The sequence below is a fragment of the Mus caroli genome, chromosome 6 (assembly GCF_900094665.2).
Source record: "Mus caroli chromosome 6, CAROLI_EIJ_v1.1, whole genome shotgun sequence".
Taxonomy (NCBI): Eukaryota; Metazoa; Chordata; class Mammalia; order Rodentia; family Muridae; genus Mus; species Mus caroli.
The window spans coordinates 67109678-67131553 of NC_034575.1; the positions used below are offsets into that span (position 1 = coordinate 67109678).

Consider the following 21876-nt stretch of genomic DNA (forward strand, 5'->3'; position numbering starts at 1 on the left):
GAGAACAAGCATTTTCAAATATCAAAACTTTTGTCACAGAGTATGGTTTGGCATTCTAGTTCCATACAGTATCTTTAATTCAATTGAATAATACTCTACAGATAGCAGTTTGTAAATATGACTTCATACTCCATGAACTTATTCTAAGCATTTGACAATTTATTTAAGTATATATGTTTAGACTAGAGGAGTGGCTAGGACCACAACCAAAACTATAAAAGATATGGGATTTTTACTGGTAGGTTTTTGTTGACTTGACAAAAGCTTGGGTCATCTGAGAAGTGGAAAACTAGACTGAAAAGATAGTTCCACTAGTAAGCAAGTCTATGGAGCATCTTTGTGATTGATGATTGATGTGGTAAGATCTGGCCTACTTTTCTACAAACAAGAGAATCTGTGTTTAGAGGACATTGTTTTCTTTATGTCTGACATTCCCTCTAACTCTTAGAATATTTCTTCCTCTTCCTCAAAGAACTCTGATGGTCAGAATTTGTTGGCGACACACCATTTTTGACTGGATTTTCATGATCTTTTAAGGTCACTTGGCAAATTTTCAAGTTGTGTGTCTCTACATTTGTTCTTATCTATTGCAGGAGGAAGCTTCTCTGGTGGTTGCTGAGCAAGACCCCAATCTATAAGTATAGCAGAATGTCATTAGGAGTAATATTATTGCTATTATCCTTTGGATATAATAGTATTTTGTTTTCCAGGTCCATGGCCTATCTAATTTCATATTCTTGGCAATGCAGGCAGTGATGTGCAGGGGTGCCATCTCATAGAGTGAGTTTTATTCTAATCAGATAATGATTGGTTACTCCCACAACTTTTTTTTACCACTTTTAAACATGCCTATCTTGCATGCTGGTCACAATTATAGAATACAGGGTTTACAGATGTCTCATTGTTTTTCCTTCTACTCAGGCACTGGTGAAAAGTATCCTCCAGTACCACAAACATTAATCAGTAAATGGGAAGGCCCTTTTTAATCACTAGCTCAATTTCTGTTTTCACTGTGTTATATATGTGTTGTCTTCAGCATAGGGCCCTGCTATAAGTTTTTGCACTTCAGCCAGTAGCCTGGAAAATATCCCAAATTGTTTGGTAGTTTCCATGCATTCAGCATCATTGGTCAACAACTATACTAGATATAATCCATTAGTGGCAAATGAAGTTTTATTTGTTGATACGAGATATTCAGTTGATGCTTTACCTCTCACTTCTTAAACAGAAGGAAGAGAGAAATTATAGGTACATGTAGGTGGTCTACTACAGGACTAAAATTGAGACTAGGTAACTGGAAGTAAAGAGCAAGAAGAATAATGAAGATTAACTGATTCCCAGGCCTGAAAACCAGCAGTTCCAAGGTAGAGAATGCATGTAGTTATTGATGACTTACACAAAGAGATGCTAAGAAAGAGGAAGGCTTGTTCTTTTGAGGATCTGTATATTATCAAGGGAAAACATAGAGGAAAAGCAAGACTGTCCAGGTATTCTGCTACTAGGCTGGGTATCAGTTACACAATTGTCTTAAAGGTGGGTTAAACAGAAGCAGTCTGAAACATAGTAGAGAAACAGACTGAGTATACAGTTTTAAATAGTTTCATAAAATATTATTTGGCTTCAAGTTGAGACAAAAATTCAGTGTCTAAAGCCAAGAGGTATGTTTCAAAAAAAAAAAAGATATATCCACATCCTAAAGCATTTAAATAGTCTCAAGCATCTGCCCTTGTTTTCTGTTCTATATATGGGCCAGCATGGCAAGAGACTATTCTACAAGAATTTAGGAGGGGCACTAATTTAAAGATGGGATGTGAAAGGGTCACAAATTATATGTGAACCTAAGTGCAAATTCAATGCCAGCCTAACCTATATTAATGAGAATTGTTTTTTTTAAAGTTTTTATAGTAGGCTCATATATATGCATATGCTATTAGATCATAGAATATATCCATGCCATGGAATAAAATAAGGACATAGTCAATGTATTTACATCTCCATCTTATACTCTGTTTTCAATATGTATTTGAGATTATATTAGATAGTGTATTTGTTTCTAAGTACATACCAAAGAGACTGAGTATAACACCAACTTGGAAAACAATGTATGAGTAGATATAAATCACCTTTGTTGTTTTCCTAGCATTTAGGAGCTACGTACCCTTTGCTTCAAAGCTAGATTTTGTGTCAACACACACATACACACACACACACCCCAAAACTATTTTGTCTGCCTTTGCCCAGAGTTTCATTAAATTTCATATTACATAATCATTTTTACTAAGTTCAAATTTTCCCCTAAAATTGATTTTTCTTGCTTTAACATAGAAACTCATCATTATGGAAGGTAGCACTTAACCCTCAAAGAGTTAAGAATAACAGGCCAATAGAACAGAGGATATGATATAAACTGACCCTTCCTCATTAACTACCCAATACCCTGAGGTCATCTCTAAAAATATATAGCTACAAGTAATGCTAAATATATGAAGCAAGTTGCATTTATATATATATATATATATATATATATATATATATATATATATACTCTCTCCCTCACACACATATGTAACTATAATTTTTTTTTCAAAAAAGAGGTCAAAATCTGGGTTAGGAAGGTCTAGAGGGAGAAAAAGGAGTAGGAAAATATAGTCAGATTATATTTTATTACCTTTTAGTTTTAAAACAGTAGCTGGGACAGTAAAGTATGAACAAAATATGGGAACAGGACTGTCTTCTGAGAAGCAATGCTTGCGTTTATGGATGGAGAAAGCCTTTGCATGCTCTAAGAAGACAATTTTAGACATAAATACAGAGCTGGGAGTAGGTGGTAGTGAGACTGCTGAACAAAAACAGAATAATTGGTATACTGAGAAAAACACAGTCCTGATGGCTGGAGATTACAAGGCTCTGCCAGTAAGGTTGAAATTGATGCTAAAAAGCTGACGTGACAGTGGTCATATTTCCACTGAATATTTTTAATGAATTTTGTGTCTGACACAAAAGAATATCAAAGAAGTGGTAGTGATTTTCATTTTTGTAATATCTGTACTATTAGCTACTTTATCTTTTTTTTTATTTTTTATTACATATTTTCCTCAATTACATTTCCAATGCTAGCCCAAAAGTCCCCCATGCCCTCTCCCCAACTCCCCTACCCACCCATTCCCACATTTGGCCCTGGCATTCCCCTGATCAAACACCCAATGAGTTTAAGAAGTGAATTCCTTCAACAATACCAGTTCCAAATACTAAAGTGGGGTGTAGTAAACACTGAGTAAAAGGTAAACAATGATACTAGGGAGAAAAAAAAAATCAAGTTTACTATCCAATAATTACTGATTAAAGCATGGATAAAAGTATGGTAGAATATTCATAAATTTGTAAGTATTGCATACATTTATCAGAACTTTCATATTCCCACCAAGCATAGTAATACTTTCTTTTTTGCCTTTAATATGGCTACAGGATATACAATATAAAGATAATTGTTCTCATTTTCCATGTTCTTTTGACTTGAATATGTTTACTGAACATAATTTATTGACTTAAAAGACATGACCATTTCTAGCTCAGCATTTGATGAATTCGGGTACTATTTGGTTTTTCTTTTCTTGCTATGTCCACATTCTACAGAGAACGGGAATATTTGTTCCATGTGCTGTGGATGAAGGTATGTAACTTTCAGTTTGATTTTACCACAGTTTACTGCTAAGAGATTGTCAAGAGTCCCAAACTAGTTTTTGAACTTTTAAAATTTCTTGAGACAATTAAAACTATAGAGTCATAAAAGGTGGAATCCTTATTTTAGATTTTAAAATAAACTATGGGCCAAAGGAGGACCAAGCAGAAAGCTACGGTGTGAACATGAAATATTTCCAATATGCTTGCATTTTGAACATTTTGACTAGAGCTTGTAGGATAATATCAATATTGTGGGCCATTGGCAGATGAGCAGTGCATAGCAGAAATAGGTCACAGTAAGTTGAACTTTGAAATTCATATGAACTCCTCAATCTACTTCTTTCTATGCTTTCTACTCCACCAATCTGTGCTCCTCTTCCTAGGGAATTCATTGCTCAGACTTGGTGTACAATGGTAAGACATCCCTCAAACTGAGTCAAAATATTCAATCTTAGGGCTTAAATCAACCAAGTGGAGACAAAAAGAACTATTCACAGAATCCACCAAACCAGGAGCTGGTTCTTGAGAAAGTCAACAAGATAGATAAACCCTTACCCAGAATATCTAGAGGGCATGGTACAGTATCCTAATTAACAAAATCAGAAATGAAAATGGAGACATAACAACAGAAACTGAGGAAATCCAAAACACCATCAGATCCTACTACAAAAGGCTATACTTAACAAAACTGGAAAACCTGGATGAAATGGATAAATTTCTAGACAGGTACCAGGTACCAAAGTTAAATCAGGATCACATTAATGACCTAAACAGTCCCATATGCCCTAAAGAAATAGAAGCAGTCATTAATAGTTTCCTAACAAAAAAGCCTAGGACCAGATGGGTTTAGTGCCGAGTTCTATCAGACCTTCAAAAAGACCTAATTCCATTTCTCCTCAAACTATTCCACAAAATGGAAACAGAAGGTACTCTACCCAACTCATTCTATGAAGCTACAATTACTCTGATACCTAAACCAAATAAAGACCCAAAAAAGACAGAGAACTTCAGACCAATTTCCCTTATGAATATTGATGCAAAAATACTCAATAAAATTCTCACTAACCGAATCCAAGAACACATCCAAACAATCATCCATCATGATCAAGTAGGCTTCATTCCAGGGATGCAGGGATGGTTTAATATACGGAAATCCATCAAAGTAATCCACTATATAAACAAACTCAAAAGACAAAAACCACACGACCATCTCCTTAGATGTTGAGAAAGCATTTGACAAAATCCAACACATATTCATGATAAAAGTCTTAGAAAGATCAGGAATTCAAGGCCCATACCTAAACATAATAAAAGCAATCTAGAGCAAACCAGTAGCCAACATCAAACTAAATGGAGAGAATCTGGAAGCAATCCCACTAAAATCAGGAACTAGACAAGGCTGCCCACTTTCTCCCTACCTATTCAATATAGTACTCAAAGTTCTAGCCAGAGCAATTAGACAACAAAAGAAGGTCAACGGGATACAAATTGGAAAGGAAGAAGTCAAAATATCATTATTTGCAGATGATAAGATAGTATATATAATTGATCCTAAAAATTCCACCAGAGAACTCCTAAGCCTGATAAACAGCTTCAGTGCAATAGATAGAAAAAAATTAACTCAAACAAATCAATGGCTTTTCTCTACACAAAGGATAAACAGGCGGAGAAAGAAATTAGGGAAACAATACCCTTCACAATAGTCACAAATAATATAAAATACCTTGGTGTGATTCTAACTAAGGAAGTGAAAGATCTGTATGATAAGAACTTCAAGTCTCTGATAAAAGAAATCAAAGAATATCCCAGAAGATGGAAAGATCTCCTATGCTCATGGATTGGCAGGATCAATATATTGAAAATGGCTATCTTGCTAAAAGCAATGTACAGATTCAATGGAATCCCCATCAAAATTCCAATTCAATTCTTCAACAAATTAGAAAGGGCAATTTGCAAATTCATCTATAATAACAAAAAACCTAGGATAGCAAAAACTATTCTCAACAATAAAAGAACCTCTGGTGGAATCACCATGCCTGACCCCCAACTGTACTAGAGCAATTGTGATAAAAATCACATGGTACTGGTACAGGGACAGGCAGGTAGATCAATGGAATAGACCTGAAGACCCAGAAATGAACCTACACACCTATGTTCACTTGATCTTTGACAAGGGAGCTAAAACCATCCAGTGGAAAAAAGACAGCATTTTCAACAAATAGTGCTGGCACAACTGGTGGGTTACCATGTAGAAGAATGCAAATTGATCTATTCTTATCTCCTTGTGCTAAGGTCAAGTCTAAGTGAATAAAGGAACTCCACATAAAACCATAGACACTCAAAATTATAGAGGAGAAAGTGGGGAAAAGCCCTGAAGATATGGACACAGGTAGAAAATTCCTAAACATAACAGCAATGGCTTGTTCTGTAAGCCGTCAGAGGTTCTATACAGACACATTACAGGCCTGCCATCTTCCATCAACTACCTTGGAGACTCAGGCTATGTATGTATCTGTGAAACTGGATACACATACAGGATCCTAACATAACTATCCTTTGAAAGGCTCCGCCCAGGAGGTGACCAAAACAAATACAGAGACCCACACCCAAACAGTAGACCACATTTGATAAGTCTTGTGGAGGACTTGCAGGAAGGACTGAGAAACCCTGAAGGGATAGGCATTCCACAAAACAGCCAACAGAGTAAACTAGCCTGTATCTTTGGTGGTTCCCAGAAACTGAACCAGCAACCAAACAGCATGTAAGGGCTAGACCTCAGTTCCTGTACATATGTAGCAAATGTGTAGCTTGGTCTTCATCCAGGTCCACCAACAACTGGAGCTGAGGCTTGACTCTTTCCAGTCTGTGGATCCTGCTCCCCTAACTGAGCTTTCTTGTTTGGCCTCAAAAGGAGAGAATATACCTGTCGTGCAATGATTTGAGACAGGAGCCTAGCATAATTTCCCTCTGAGAAGCTCTACCCAGCAGCTGACTAAAACAGATGTAGAAACCCACAGCCAAACATTAGAAAGACCTCAGGGAGTCTTGTAGAAAAGTTGGGGAAAGCACTGAGGAACCCAGAGGGAATAGGGACTCCTCAAGAAGATCAACAGATTCCCTTGGGGCCTCCCAGAAACTGATCCACCAATCAAAGAGCTGCCAAGGGCTGGACTGACAGGATAAAATCCAGGACAGCTAGGACAACAAAGAAAAAATGCTGCTTCCAAAATAATAAATAAATATAAAATAAAAATATCTTTATAAGGATAAAACACAATTTTAATATACAGGAGGTGTCCAAAACAAATATTTTAATGTATTTTAATGTACAGTGAATAATTTTTTAAAAAGTGAGTCTTCCTCCTTCAGCAGTTATCAACTGGTGAGAGTTCCTCAGCTAGTGATCGGGTATTAAGAGCACATCTCCTCTCCATGCTGGAATTTTTAATACTCTTAATCTTAAAAATTGTATGAGTAACTGCACCTACTGTGAGTTCATGTGTATGACAATCATGTCATCTCCAGAAGCCAGCCTTTCATATCTCTTCTCCCAACCTCCAGACATCTAGATCTTCAGCATATCATAACATGACCTGCTGCTCTATTAGGTGTTTCTAGTTTTGTTTTTGTGTTATTTGTTCTTTTGAAATAGAGGCTCTCTTTCTATGTAGACCTGAAATTCTAAAATTTTCTACTTGGTCTAGGATGACCTAGAACTCATAAAAATCCACCTGCCTTTGCCTCCCAAGTTCTGGTAGGTTTTATTTAATTATGTTAAAGAATGTTTTGAAGATTTCAATGTAGAAATATTACAAATAATTTACTCTTCCTATATAGTTAACATTTTCTGATAAAATGGAATGTTTTGTTATGTCTCATCATTTTGATGTAGACTTATCAAAATTGAAATATGTATATTTTAATAAAATATCTTCATTAGTATTCTTAATTGCATTGCTTTATGAATTACTTGAAGTTTCTCTCACGTATGCTTATGTTTTTATACATTTGCTCCCCAGCTAGTTTGAGAGGTGTGGCCTTGTTGGAAATGTGCCACTGTGTGTAGGATTTTTGGTTTCAAAAGCCCATGCCAGGCTAGATCTCTGACTGCTGCCAGTTTATCAGGATGTAATAATACAGCTATAGCATCATGACTATCTGCATCCCACTATGATGCCTGAGGACTCACCATCTAAAATTGTAACCTAGATCCAAATTAACTGCTTTATTTTATGAAAGTTGCCATGGTCATGGTGTTTCTCCACAACATAAAAGTAACTAAGATACCATGACATTTATATCATCAGAATAACCATTTACATGCATCTGATCTAATGGCACAAAGCACAAATATTATTCTAGGAACTGGCTAAGTAAAATATGAAGCAAGAACACAAACATTTACTTGGAGTTACTTTTAGCATCTCAGTATTTACAACGAAGATAAAAATGCTAAAAATGAAGTGAATGATCACAGTCAGCTATTGGATGGATCACACGGCCCCCAATGGAGGAGCTAGAGAAATTACCCAAGGAGCTAAAGGGAACTGCAACCCTATAGGTGGAACAACAATATGAACTAACCAGTACCCCGGAGCTCTTGTCTCTAGCTGCATATGTATCAAAAGATGGCCTAGTGGGCCATCACTGCAAAGAGAGGCCCATTGGACTTGCAAACTTTATATGCCCCAGTACAGGGGAACCCCAGGGCCAAAAAGGGGGAGTGGGTGGGTAGGGGATTGGGAGGGTGGGTATGGGGGACTTTTGGGATAGCATTGAAAATGTAAACAAGGAAAATACCTAATAAAAAAATAAATTATAAAAAAAAATGCTAAAAATGAGCACCCAGCATTGCAGCTGCTACAAAGGAAGTAGCTGGTAGAAGCAAATACACTGTGGTCTCCTGGAGGTTTTTGTGACATGTTGAATCACTGTGTATGACCAACTTTTGAAAGGTTGACAGTAGTAAACTGCAGCATCTTCAGGTTCTAGACTGCTGACGGTGAGAGTGAAGTCTGTCCCAGACCCAGTGCCACTGAACCGGTCTGGGACACCACCGGCCCTAGTGGAGGCACTATGGATAAGGAGCCGGGGAACTTGCTCTGCTTTCTGCTGGTACCAGGCTAAGTAGCTGCCAACACTCTCACTGGACCTGCATGTCAGGGTTGCTGTTTCACCAAGAGAAAAACTCAGAGAGGCTGGAGACTGTGTTGTTTCTCCAGTGACAGCTGAGACTGAAAAGGAAAAAAAAAAAAGTCACCAGTACAATCAAAAACACACTTGTCACCTTCCTGGCAGAACTAGGATCTTTTCACCTTAATTGACTTTCTGATAATAGAATTCAGTAGTGTTCAGAGACCTTATATCTAAGTATGTAGTTATGTAGGTTCCTCTTACCCGTGGTCCACAGTAAAAGGAGGAAAAGAAATGAAGCTGGAGTTTCCATGGTTCACGATTTTCTCTCTGAGGCAGCTCTTACTGTAGAGTCTTAAGTCACTGTTATGAATTCTAGACAACAGAGGGTTCTCATAAATATGCAAAGCAGTTGGGAAGGGATGAGCCTGACCTACAGCTGGGGCTCCAGGTCTAGATACTTGCCTTCCTTTTCTCTGCACTTAAGCAACTTATTCCCACAAGGTAGCATCACGAAAAGACATTGGCTAGGTCTGATGGGAGAATTGAGCATTTGATGTCCCATAATCTATCCTGATTTCTTCCTTCTACACTTTCTCCTTAGGCTTAACCACATGGGATTTCTCATAAGCATCTTAAAAGAACAAATATCTGTGGTCCCATAGCTCACTGACAAACATAGACATCCCAGTCAATGCATGGTCAATAGAATGGAAAGAGTTGACCACACATTAATTTGTTTCAGATTCTTTTGTTTGTTCTAGTGTCTATGAAAGCAACTTTGTTCTGATAATATTTAATAAATAAAAGCACTCAAGCTTGAAGAGCAATGTATGTTCAAGAAATACTCTTGTTTTGCAGATGAATAGGACACTAGCTATTATTTTCTCTTAGGAGAAAGGTCCTGTCTGTCCAGCAAGTTTTTTTTTTCTAGTGAGTTATTTTCTATTTTCTATGCTACTTTTAATTGATGCACATTTAAAACCTGTCCCAAGACATGGACTTCTTTAAAATATGAATAATATTAGTAAACACACCCATACATTTCTGCATTAACACATGTGTGGAATGTACAATGTTCACCATTCAGCTAAATGTAATTCTCAAATCTTTGTTTGAACAGGGGAAAGGCACCAAACTTTATAAGTCAGCTTGGATTGTATAACTAAGCTGTAATATAAATCTCAATCCATGCCTTTGAAAGGAAGATATGTAATAATAAAAGCTGAGGACTCAGTAGCCAACAAAGTTTATTGACTACACATGGCTGATGTTCTGGCTGGAGACATTTTCATGTCTCAGCCAGTCTCAGAGCTGTTTCCATGTAGAGGAATCCACATATACATCATTACCTGACTTGTTATTCTCCTTAGTGTCTTTCTTCATTTCTGCAACCAAGATTTTCAGGAGGTCTCCCCCAGTCAAATATGATCTTCATTAATTTTGAATGAAATCACAGATTTTCTTGTCCTGTTGAAACAATGGCAAAACTTCTCCTCCAATGTAACACATTTCCTCCCTTCCAATCTGATGTTATCAAAAATGTAGACTGATTTAATTATGTAGTCCTTCTAAAACCCAGTGTTCTTCTTCGGTTGTACTACCTGTCACATTGGCATTTTAAAAAAATGTAAGGCCAATAACATTATTTCATCTATCTCTGGCAGGTTACACATCTCCTTTCTGTTACATGAACATCTTAGTTAAATATTGTTATAATTGTTTGAGTCGTAGGACTGAATATATATTATCTGAAATTATCTGGAGCCTATGATGCCACCTTGTGACAAAATTACAGAATGGCAATCCATAGAAATACTAGATAAATAGGCTTCAACTATAAGACAACATAATCAGATTAGATAAGATATTTATATTGTCAAGAGTCAGTTGCTAGATGAATGACAATATGTTGATTTAAGAATACAAACTATATTGGGAGAGATAGAAGACGATGAGAGTGGGACAGAGAACAGAGAAGAGGACAGTTTACAGTCCTCATCTGAGTAGGGGCCACTCTTGATGGAGCCCTTTCCTGGGGGAGAAAGGCACTGGGAGAGGCTGGTGGAGCTAAACAAGGAGCCTCAAGATGATCCTGAAAATCCTACCCCACAACGCACTAGCCACACAGAATCCCACGACAGCAGAATGTGTCCCTGGTGCTGTCTCACTGGAGAGAAGACAGGATGCTGCCATTGAGCCTAGACCAGACCCATGTTGGTCACACACTGGGATCCTGCTGCTGGTGGTGTGTGGGGTGGGCAGGGTAGGAAGAAGGATGCTGATGCTTGGACTTTGTTTTGGCTTTGTTGTCTCACCCCCACCCGACCCCAATTAGAAACCAACTTTTCTTAATTTCATTTCATTTAAAACTAAATGGGAATTTGGTTTCCAGTCTCTTCCTGTCATGAGTTTTATTTTTAAAATCCTTAATTTTTCTTTTTCTATTTTTTTTTCTTTTTCAGGGATATATAGTAATATTAGCATAAAGATTTTAATTTGGGCAACTTTGACTCTTAAGAGAAAACAAAGCATGTGAATAAAAATTGAAGTGTTCACCTCAATTTGGGACCAAACTGCTTAGATCTTTGTACAAATCGGTTTTGTATGTTAAGGATGAATTTAAGGCCTTTCTGACCACCTCATGTTCCCCTTTCTACACAGCCACCTATCACATGGAGTTGCTTCCAGCCTCCCCCATGCACCCTGCTCTTATCTGATTTCTCCTGGGCTGGGCTTCCCATTTTCTACCAGCAACTCCAGTATCCTAAACTTTGTAGTCCTGCTGGTCTTCAGCTAAAGGAGTGGAAACAGGAGGGCAGTTTCTGGACAATTTTCTAAGAAACTTCTGAATTCTATTATCTTTACAAATACAAGATGAGAAAATAATTTTCAATATTTTTTATTAATCTTTTTATAAAATGAAAAGAAATGCCTATGATTGATTAAGTATGGCAGCTATGGCTGGGTAGTCTGTGGGGTTGTGTGGTTTTAGGTTTTTCCTTTTTTTCTCTCTCTCTCTCTTTTTTTTTTTTTTTTTTTTTTTTTTTGGTTTTTCGAGACAGGGTTTCTCTGTATAGCTCTGGCTGTCCTGGAATTCACTTTGTAGACCAGGCTGGCCTCGAACTCAGAAATCCGCCTGCCTCTGCCTCCCAAGTGCTGGGATTAAAGGCGTGCGCCACCACGCCCGGCTCTCTCTCTCTTTTTTTTAACCTTACGTTTTGGGTTAAAGCATTTTCAGATGTTGGGGAGCATCCTCATTAAAGGGTCCTTGTGCTTTCCTTCTTGTGGTGTTCTTGACCTACCTAGCTCCACCAATCCTCTACCCTACTTCCACAAGTTTTCCCCAAGCTCCCCATAATATCTGTCTGTGAGTCTCTGCATTAGTTTCTATCAGCTCTTGGATAAAGCCTTTCCAAAGACAGTTATACTAAGTTCCCGTCTGCAAGTATAGTAGAATATCACTAATAGTATCAGAGGCTGGTTCTCTCTCTCATGGGATGGGTCTCAAGTTGGGATAGTCAATGTCTGATCATTCCCTCAATTTCTGTTTCATCTTTACCCCTGAATATCTTGTAGGCAAGACAAATATTTTGTTGAAAACTTTGTGGGTTTGTGTCCCCATCCTTTCATTGGTAGTCATGGTTACATAAGATGACCATTTCAGATTCAATATTCCCTGTTGTTAGGAATATAATCTATGGTCATGTCATAGATTCCTGGAAGTCTCCCTTGTCTTAAGTTTCTGGCTTGTCCTGGAGCTGCCTCACTCCCCCTTAATGATTTTAGTTCTCTCTCCACCAGTCTTCCCCACACTTGATTTCTCCTGTTCCTCTCCTGGCCCCATCTCCCACCCAGTGAGCTGACTCCACTCAGCTCCAATCCCTTTTCTATTTCTGCTTCCGAGTGAGATTCAAGCATCCTCCCTTGGGCCCTCCTCTTTGGGTTTGTAGACTATAGCATGTTTACCCTGTACTTTAATTAATATCAATTTATAAGCAAGTGCATACCATATGTGTCTTTCTGGTTCTGAGTTATGTCACTCAAGAAGATATTTTCTAGTCCTATTCATTTTCCTGCAAATTTCATGTCACTGTTTATAATAGTTGAGTAATATTCCATCATAAGCTGTACCACATTTTCTTTGTCCATTCTTCAGTTGAAGGGCATCTAGGTTAGTTCCAGTTTCTGGCTATTATGAATGAGAAGCTGCTATGAATATTGTTGAGCAAGAGTCTTTGTGGTAAGCTGGAACATCATTTGTATATATGCCCAGAGTGTTATATCTGAATCTTGTGGTAGAAGTATTTGAAATTTTCTCAGAAACCACCAAACTGATTTCCAAAGTGGTTGTACAAATTTGCACTCCTGCCAGAAATGAAGGAGTGTTCCCCTTGCTCCACATCCTATCCAGTACGTGATGTATTCTGAGTTTTCTTTTTCCTTAGCCACTCTGAAAGGTATAAGTTGTAATCTCAGAATCATTTTGCTTTGCCTGATAACTAAGGACTATGAACATTCTTTAAATGCTTGTCAGTCTTTACAGATTTCTCTGTGGCAAATTATCTGTTGAGCTCTATAACACATTTTTTTATTGGGATATTTGGTTTGTTGGAGATGAGCTTCATGAACGCCTTAAAGAGACAGATGGACTACCACTCTGGTGGCAAGTAGCAAAGCTTTACTGATTTCTACAGCTTAAAAACATGGGGTATGACTTTGCGATTTTTGCTCAAAAAATAACATTTTTACTTAGTTGCACCTGGCAGACCATATTATCATTTTGGGAGTCATTTTCTCATAACAAGAACGAGCTTCAGAAGAAGAAACTGCTTATCAGCAGACCCAAGGACATCCTCCTCTCAGTGTAAATATTAACTCTTGACTAGGAACAAGGAAAAAACTCTGGCTCTCAGAAAGTCATGTTAGGACATCCCTTCCTTTCAGGAGGGACGACCCCTGAACTTTCTCCCAGTTAACGGCTCTGATCCTTTCAGGCCAGAACCAAAGGGAAGCCATTGTTCTCCTCATGATGATGTCTAATTTTTTGAATTCTTCATATATGTTGGACATTATCACTCTGTCAGATGTAAAGTTGGTGAAGAAATTTTCACTTCTTATAGGCTGCCATTTTGTCCTATTCACAGTGTCCTTTGCCTTACAGAAAGTTTTCAGTTTCACAAGGTGGTTGATCTTAGTTGCTTATGTATACTATCCTATCTTCAGGTTCCATGACCCCACTGTTAGGTATCTTGGCTACTAAGGTCACCCACATTGACTTCTGGGAGTGCCCCCAATCCAAGGTCTTTCAAACTTCCTAGAGATTCCCCAAAGCTCCCAACCTCAGCAGCTACAGATTTCCATTCATTTTCCTGACCCTCAGAGCCTCTCTTCGGTCTCTCCCCATATCTGATCCTGCCCTCCTATTCTTCTACCTGAAGATAATCAGTTAGATCAGCATCATTTGTTAAAGATACTTTCTTTTTTCCAAAGTAAGTTTTGACTTCTTCATCAAAAATCAATTGTCCATAGGTCTTTAGGTTTATTTCTGTGTCTTTAGTTTTATTCCATTGATCAAACTATGTGTTCTGTACCAATACCATGCAATTATTACCACTATTGCTTTGTAGTACAGCTTGAGGTCAGAGAGGGTGATTTTCCCAGAAATTATTTTGTTGTTCCTGATTGTATTGTCAATCATGTTTTTATTTTTTTTTCCATATGAAGTTGAGAATTACCCTAAGTCAATAAAAATTTGTGCTGGAATTTGGATAGGAATTGCATTGAACTTGTAGATTGCTTTTGGTAAGATGGCCATTTTGACTATGGTAATCCTACCAATCCACAAGCATGATAGATCTTTCGATATCCGGACATCTTCAATTTCTTTCTTCAGTGACTTAAAGTTCTTCTTATATAACTCTTTCACTTGTTGGTTAGAGTTACACTAAAATATTTTATATTATTTGTGCCTATTGTGAAGGGTGTTGTTTCCGCTACTTTCTCAACCCATTTATGATTTATAAACAGGGGGGTTACTGACTTCCTTGAGATAATTTTATAGCCAGCCACTTTGCTGAAATTGTTTCTCACCTGTAGGAGTTCTCTTGTAGAATTTTGTGGGGGTTTTTGTGTATACTATCATATTATCTGAGAATAGTGATACCTTGAATTCCTCCTTTTCAATTTCTATCAGCTTGGTTTCTATTTTTTGTCTTATTGCTTTAGCTAGAACTTCAAGTACTATATTGCATAGATAGGGAGAGAATGGATGGTCTTTTGTTGTCCCTGATTTTAGTGTGATTGCTTTAAGTTTCTCTCCATTTAATTTGATCTTGGTTATTGGCTTGTTATATATTGCTTTATGTTTATGTACTTTGAATCACTGATCTCTCCAAGACTTCTAGCATGAAGGAGTATTGGATTTTGTTGAAGGCTTTTTCAGCATCTTATGACATGCTCATGTGAATTTTTTCTTTCAATTTGTTTACATAGTGGATTATGTTTATGGATTTTCATATATTGAACATTTACTGCATTCCTAGGATGAAACATATTTGATCATAGTGAATGACATTCTTGATATGTTCTTATATTTGGTTTACAATAATTTTATTCAGTACTTTTATGCTGATGTTCATAAGCAAATTTGATCTGAAGTTCTCTTTCTTTGTTGATTTTTTGTGTGGTTTGAGTAGCAGAGTGACTGTGGCCTCATCAAATGACTTAGGTAATGTTCCTTCTTGTTTTGTTTTGTTTTGTTTTGTTTTGTTTTGTTTTGTTTTGTTTTGTTTGTGGAATAGTTAGAGAAGTGTTGTTATTATCTCTTTTTTGAAAGTGTGCTAGAATTCTACACTAAACCATCCGGCTCTGGGCTGTTTTTGCTTAGGAAGCTTTTAATGACTGCTTTTATTTCCTTAGGGCTTATGGGACAGCTTAGATAGTTTACCTGATTTTAATTTAATGCTGATGGTATCTGACTCAAAAAATCATCCATTTGTTTTAGATTTTACAGTTTTTACAGGAATTTGAAGTAATAATTTTTCTTCCCCCCCCCAACTTCTTCAGTTTTTGTTGTTTTCTCTCCCTTTTCAGTTTTGTTGTTTTCTGATTCTGTTAATTTGGATACTATCTCTGTGCCTTTTGGTTAACTTGGATAAAGGTTTGTCTATCTTGTTGGTTTTCTCAAAGAAACAGCTCTTGGTTTTGTTGGTTCTTTGTATTGTTGGTTTTATTTCTAATTGATTGATTTAAGTCCCAACTTTGATTATGTCCTGTCATCTCTCCTCTTGGGTCTGTTTGCTTGTTTTGTTCTTTGGATTTCAGGTGTGCTAGTATGAGATCTCTCCAATGTCTTTATGAAGGAACTTAGTGCTATGAACTTTCCAATTATCATTGCTTTTATTGTGTACAATAAGTATAAGTATGTTGAACTTTCATTTACATTGAATTCTAGAAAGTCTTTAATTTCTTTCCTTATTTCTTCCCTGATCAAGTGATCATTTACTTGAGAATTGTTCAGTTTCAAAGAGTATGTGGCTTTCCATTGTTTCTATTAATGTTGACATCCAGTCTTTATCTGTGGTAGTCTGATAAAATTATTTCAATCTTCTTCTATCTGTTGAAATTTTTTTTCCTGACTATATGGTCAATTTTGAAGAAGGTTTCATAAGATGCTGAGAAAGGGGTATATTCTTCTTGTTCTGCACATATCTGTTAAGTCAATTTCATTCATAACATCTGTTAGTTTTGTTGATTCTCTGTTGAGTTTCTGTTTCAACAGCTTGTCCATTGGTAGAAGTTGGGTATTGAAATCTCCAACTATTATCATGTAGTGTTCAATGTGTGATTTGAGATTTAGTAAAGTTTCTTCTACACATGTGGATGCCCTTGCTTTTGAGGCATATATTTCTAGAGTTGAGATGTCATCTTGGTGGATTTTGTCTTTGAAGAGTATTAAGTGTCTTTCACCATCACTTTTGATAACTTTTAGTTGACTGCCTATTGTATTCGATATTAGAATGCCTACTCCAGCTTGTTTCTTGAATCTGTTTGCTTGGATAAGCTTTTTCCAGCCCTTTTCTCTAAAGTGGTGTCTATCTTTGTCGCTGAAGTATGTTTCTTGTATGCAGCAGAATGATGGAACCTGTTTATATATCCAGTTTTGTTAGCCCGTGTGTTTTATTGGTGAATTGATTTCACTAATTTTGAGAGATATTAATGACCAATGATTATCAGTTCCTGTTATTTTGATATTGAAAGTGGTACTGTGTGTGTGCATGAGTCTCTTCTTTTGCTTTTGCTATAACGTGATTAATTTCTTTTGTTTTTTGGGGTATAGTTCCCCTCCTTGTGTTGTAGTTTTCCTTCTCATATCCTCTGTTGGGCTGGATTAGTAGAAAGGTATTGTTTAATTTTTTTTAGTGAAATATCTTGTGTTCTCCATTTAAGGTAATTGAAAGTTTAGTTGGGTATAGTTGTCTGGGCTGATATCTGTGGTCTCTTAGACTTTGCAAGACATCTATCCTGTATCTTTTGGCCTTTAGAATCTCTGTTGAGAAGTCAGGTGTAATTCTGATATGTCTGCCTTTATTTGTTACTTGGCCTTTTTCCTTGCAGCTTTTATTATTCTTTATTTGCTCCGTATATTTGTGTTTCCATTGTTATGTGTCAGGAGGATTTTCTTTTCTGGTCTAATCTATTTGGTGCTCTGTAGGCTTTTTCTATGTTTATAACCATCTCTTTCTTTAGGTTAAGGGTTTTTTTTTTCTTCTATAATTTTATTGAAGGTGTTTTCTGGTTCTTTGAACTGGGAATCTTTACCCTTTTCTATTGTTAATATTCTTAGGTTTGGTCTTTTCAAAGTGTTTCAAAAGTCCTGCATGTTTTGAGCTGGGAATAATTTTACATTTGGCATTTCCTTTGACCAATGTTCCAATTCCTCCTATGGTATGGTATCTTCTATGCCTTAGATTCTTTCCTTCATCTCTTGTATTTGGTAAGAATAGAAGGTATTGAAGACTCCCACTATTAATGTGTGGGGTTAAAAGTGTGATTTATGCTTACTAATATGGTTCTTTTTCAAATGAGGGAGATATTGTGTTTGTGGCAAAGATAATCAGTATTGATATGTTTTCTTGGTAAAGTTTTCCTTTGATGAGTATGAAGTGTCCTTTCCCATTTCTTTTGATTAATTTTGGTTGAAAATCTATTTTATTAGATATTAGAATGGCTAGTCACACTTGCTTGTTTGGTATGTTTGCTTGAAAAATCATTTTTCAGCTCTGTACTCTGAGGTTAAGTTTAGCTTTTTTGCATAGGTATGCTTTTTGTATGAAACAGAATGATGGATCCTGTTCTTTTGCATCAATTCTGTTAGCCTGTATATTTTTCTTGGGGAATTGGTTCCATTGATGTTGCTAGATATTAATGACCAATGATTACTAATTCCAGGTATTTTTATAAGGTGGTGGTAATGTGTGTGTGTTTCCTTTCTTTTGGTTTGCTAGTGTGGAACTTTCTCCAAAATTGACCATATAGTTGGTCAGAAAACAAACCTCAACAGATAAAAGGAAATTGAAATAACTCCTTGTATCTTATCAAACCCCCAAGGATGAAAGCTGAACTTTCACAATAACAGAAACAGAAAGCCTACAAACTTTTGGAAACTGAACACCTCACTATTCAATGATCATTGGGTCAGGGATAAAAGTAAAGAAATTAAGGACTTTCAAGAATTCAATAAAAATTAATAGAGTAGAGAGCTAGGCAGAATTCTCAACAGAGGAATCTCAAATGGCTAAGAAGCACTTAATGAAATGTTCAGTACCCCTTGTTATCAGGGAAATGCACATCAATAGGATTCTGAGATTTCACCTTATACCTGCCAGAATGGCTAAGATCATGAACTCAACAGCACATGCTGGTGAGGATATAAAGCAAGTGGAATACTCCTCCATAGCTGGTGGAAATACAAACTTTTACAACTGTTTTGGAAATAAATTTTGTAATTTCCCAGAAAACTGAGAAAAGTTCTATCTCAAGACCCAGCTGTACAACTCCTGGGCATATTCCCAAATGACTTCAGAGTATAGCATACTGTCATTTGCTCAACTGTGATCATAGCAGCTTAATTCATGATTGCTAAAAATGGGGAACAGCCAGGCTGTACTGGCTAGTTTTGTGTCAACTTGACACAGGCTAGAGTTATCACAGAGAAAGGAGTTTGGTTGGAGAAATGGCTCCATGAGATCAAGCTTGTAAGGCATTGTCTCAATTAGTGATCTAGGGGAGATGTCCCCTTGTGGGTGGTGCCATCTCTGCACTGGTAGTCTTGGTCCTATAAGAGAGAAGGCTGAGCAAGCCAGGGGAAGCAAGCCAGTAAGGAACATCCCTCCATGGCTTCTGTATCAGCTCCTGCTTCCTGACCTGCCTGAATTCCAGTCCTGACATCCTTTGGTGATTAACATCAATGTGAAAAGTGTAAGCTGAATAAACCCTTTCCTCCCTAACTTGCTTCTTGGTCATGATGTTTGTGCAGGAATAGAAACCCTGACTAAGACAAATTGGTACCAGCATAGTGGGGTATTCCTGTGACAACCTGACCATGTTTTGGGCAGGGCTGTGGAAGGACTTTGGAACTTTGGACCAAAAGATCCATTAAGAGCTCTGTGTGACGTTGTGTAGGAGCTTGGAAGATAATGTTGAGAGCAGTGCAGAAGTCGGAGGCCTGGCTTGTGAAATTTCAGAGGGAAAATTAAAGACTCTTTTCAGGGCCATTGCTATTTTGGACTGTGAAGATTCTGTGGTTCTGGTTAGATGGATCTGAAAAATCAGCTGTGATTAACAAGATACCAAAACTACTAAAGCAAAAACTTGGCATTACTGGGACTATTGATGCTGATTAGCTGGAGCTAAGAAATTAGCGGTTATTAAGAAGAGACCAGCATCATTGAGGTGACATCTTCTGGTAAGTGTTTTCTGAGAGCACAGAGGCTGTGTTCCAGAGATAGCCAAGGTTGTATCTTTGGCTGTGGCTGGACTTAGTAATGTGTAAGTGTTACCCAGGTGGTACTGATTCTGAAGGCCTTAAAAGGGTCTCGTACAAGTAGCTGCCTCCTATCATCAGGCAGGACTTCTAATGGATGATAGAGGACCTCAACTCACCCACAAAACCTGCAACTCAAAGTGTGTCCTGTCTGTAAGATACACAAAGATAAAGATGGAACTAAGACTGTTGTGATGGCCACCCAATTACTGGCCCAACTTGGGATAGAGTCAATAATTCGAATGATACGCTTGCAGACAGGAACCTAACATAGTTGTCTCATGAGAGGCTTTAACCAGCAACAGATGGAAGCAAATATAAATAGTCACAGCCAAAAAATTGGGCAGAACTTGGAGAGTTTTGTGGAAGAGTGGGAGATAGAATTGAGTGAGCTAGAATGGTCAGGGGCATGACAGAACACCTACAGAGTCAACTAACAAAGAACTGTGAGGCCTCAGAGAGACTGAACAACCAACCAAATAACATATAGGGTCTGGACCTTGGCCTCCACATATTTGTAGCAGATATGCAGCTTGGTGTATATATGGGTCCCCTAACAATTGAAATAGGGGCTGTGTCTGATTCTGTTGCCTGTGACTGGCTCCCCTTCCACTGCCTGGACTGCCTGATTGGGTCTCAGAGGGAGAAAAGGTGCTTAGTACTGCTGGGATTAGATGTCACAGGTAAGGTGGTACCCAATGGAGTCTTATCCTTTTCTGAAGAGAAGGGGCATGCATAATGGGGGGCAGGGATTTGTAATGGTGAGACTGGGAAGAGTGGAGGGAATTGTGTTTAGGATGTAATATTGAAAGAACCACAATGTGAGGACTCTCCCACATTCTGACTCAGGAGAGGCAACACGCCAAATGACTCACAATAAATGATCTTGCTGCAAACTGCAAGAGGAGTTTTATTTCAAGAGCATTTTGGGCCTACAGTCATACACCATGCAGGGGTAGAGGACGAGGACTGTGGCACCCCGAGTAGCTAGGTAAGGAGGTATTTAAAGGAAGAAACCACAACTCAAGGGGGTGGGAAGGGCATTGTTGGAAAATACCAAAAATACCAGTTAAGAGTCACAAGGAAGTGGAAAGTCAAGACAGTTTTCTAGGAACCTCTAACAATAGCATCTTTGCATAGCAGACTCCAGTAATGGTCAGGGTGGGTCAGGGAGACTTTCTTTGAAAGAACACTCCCTGAAACCAGGAAGCAGAAGGGTGGAGGAATGTCACTATCTGTTTTATGATTAGCATACCTTGGATCATTGAGTCACAAAGGTCACATTCTTAAGCCTGGGCCTAAAGGCCTAGAATTTTTTTTTATTAGTATTTTTGTCATTTACATTTCCAATGCTGTCCCAAAAGTACCCCCATACTCTCCCACCATACCCATCCCCGCCACTTCTCCCCCAACTCCCACTTCTTATCCCTGATGTTCCCCTGTACTGAGGCATATAAAGTTTGCAAGACTTATGGGCCTCTCTTTCCAATGATGGCCGACTAGATCATCTTCTGTTACATATGCAGCTGGAAACATGAGTTCTAGGGGTATTGGTTAGTTCATATTGCTGTTCAACATACAGGGTTACAGACCCCTTTAGCTCCTTGGGTACTTTCTCTAGCTCCTTCATTGGCGGCCCAGTGATCCATCTAATAGCTGACTGTGAGCATCCACTTCTGTGTTTGCTAGGCCCCGGCATAGCCTCACAAGAGATGGCTATATCTGGCAATCTCTAGATAGTCACTTTTGTCTCACCTCCAAACTTTGTCTCTGTAACTCCTTCCATGGGTGTTTTGTTCCCAATTCTAAGAAGGGGCTCTGGCTATTATAAATAAGGCTGCTGTGAACATAGTGAAGCATGTATCCTTCTTACCAGTTGGAACATCTTCTGGATATATGCCCAGGAGAGGTATTGTGGGATCCTCTGGTAGTACTATGTCCAATTTTCTGAGGAACCGCCAGACTGATTTCCAGACTGGTTGTACAAGCTTGCAATCCCACCAACGATGGAGGAG

General features: G+C 37.9%; 1 gene segment (V, D, J or C); it reads right to left on the reverse strand.

The window, feature by feature from the left end:
• Positions 1-8541: 8541 nt before the first annotated feature.
• On the reverse strand, positions 8542-9127 carry LOC110295650. The segment is given in 2 exon segments: positions 8542-8909; positions 9079-9127. Coding segments are annotated over 2 exon segments (417 nt in total).
• Between the last annotated feature and the right edge of the window lie 12749 nt (positions 9128-21876).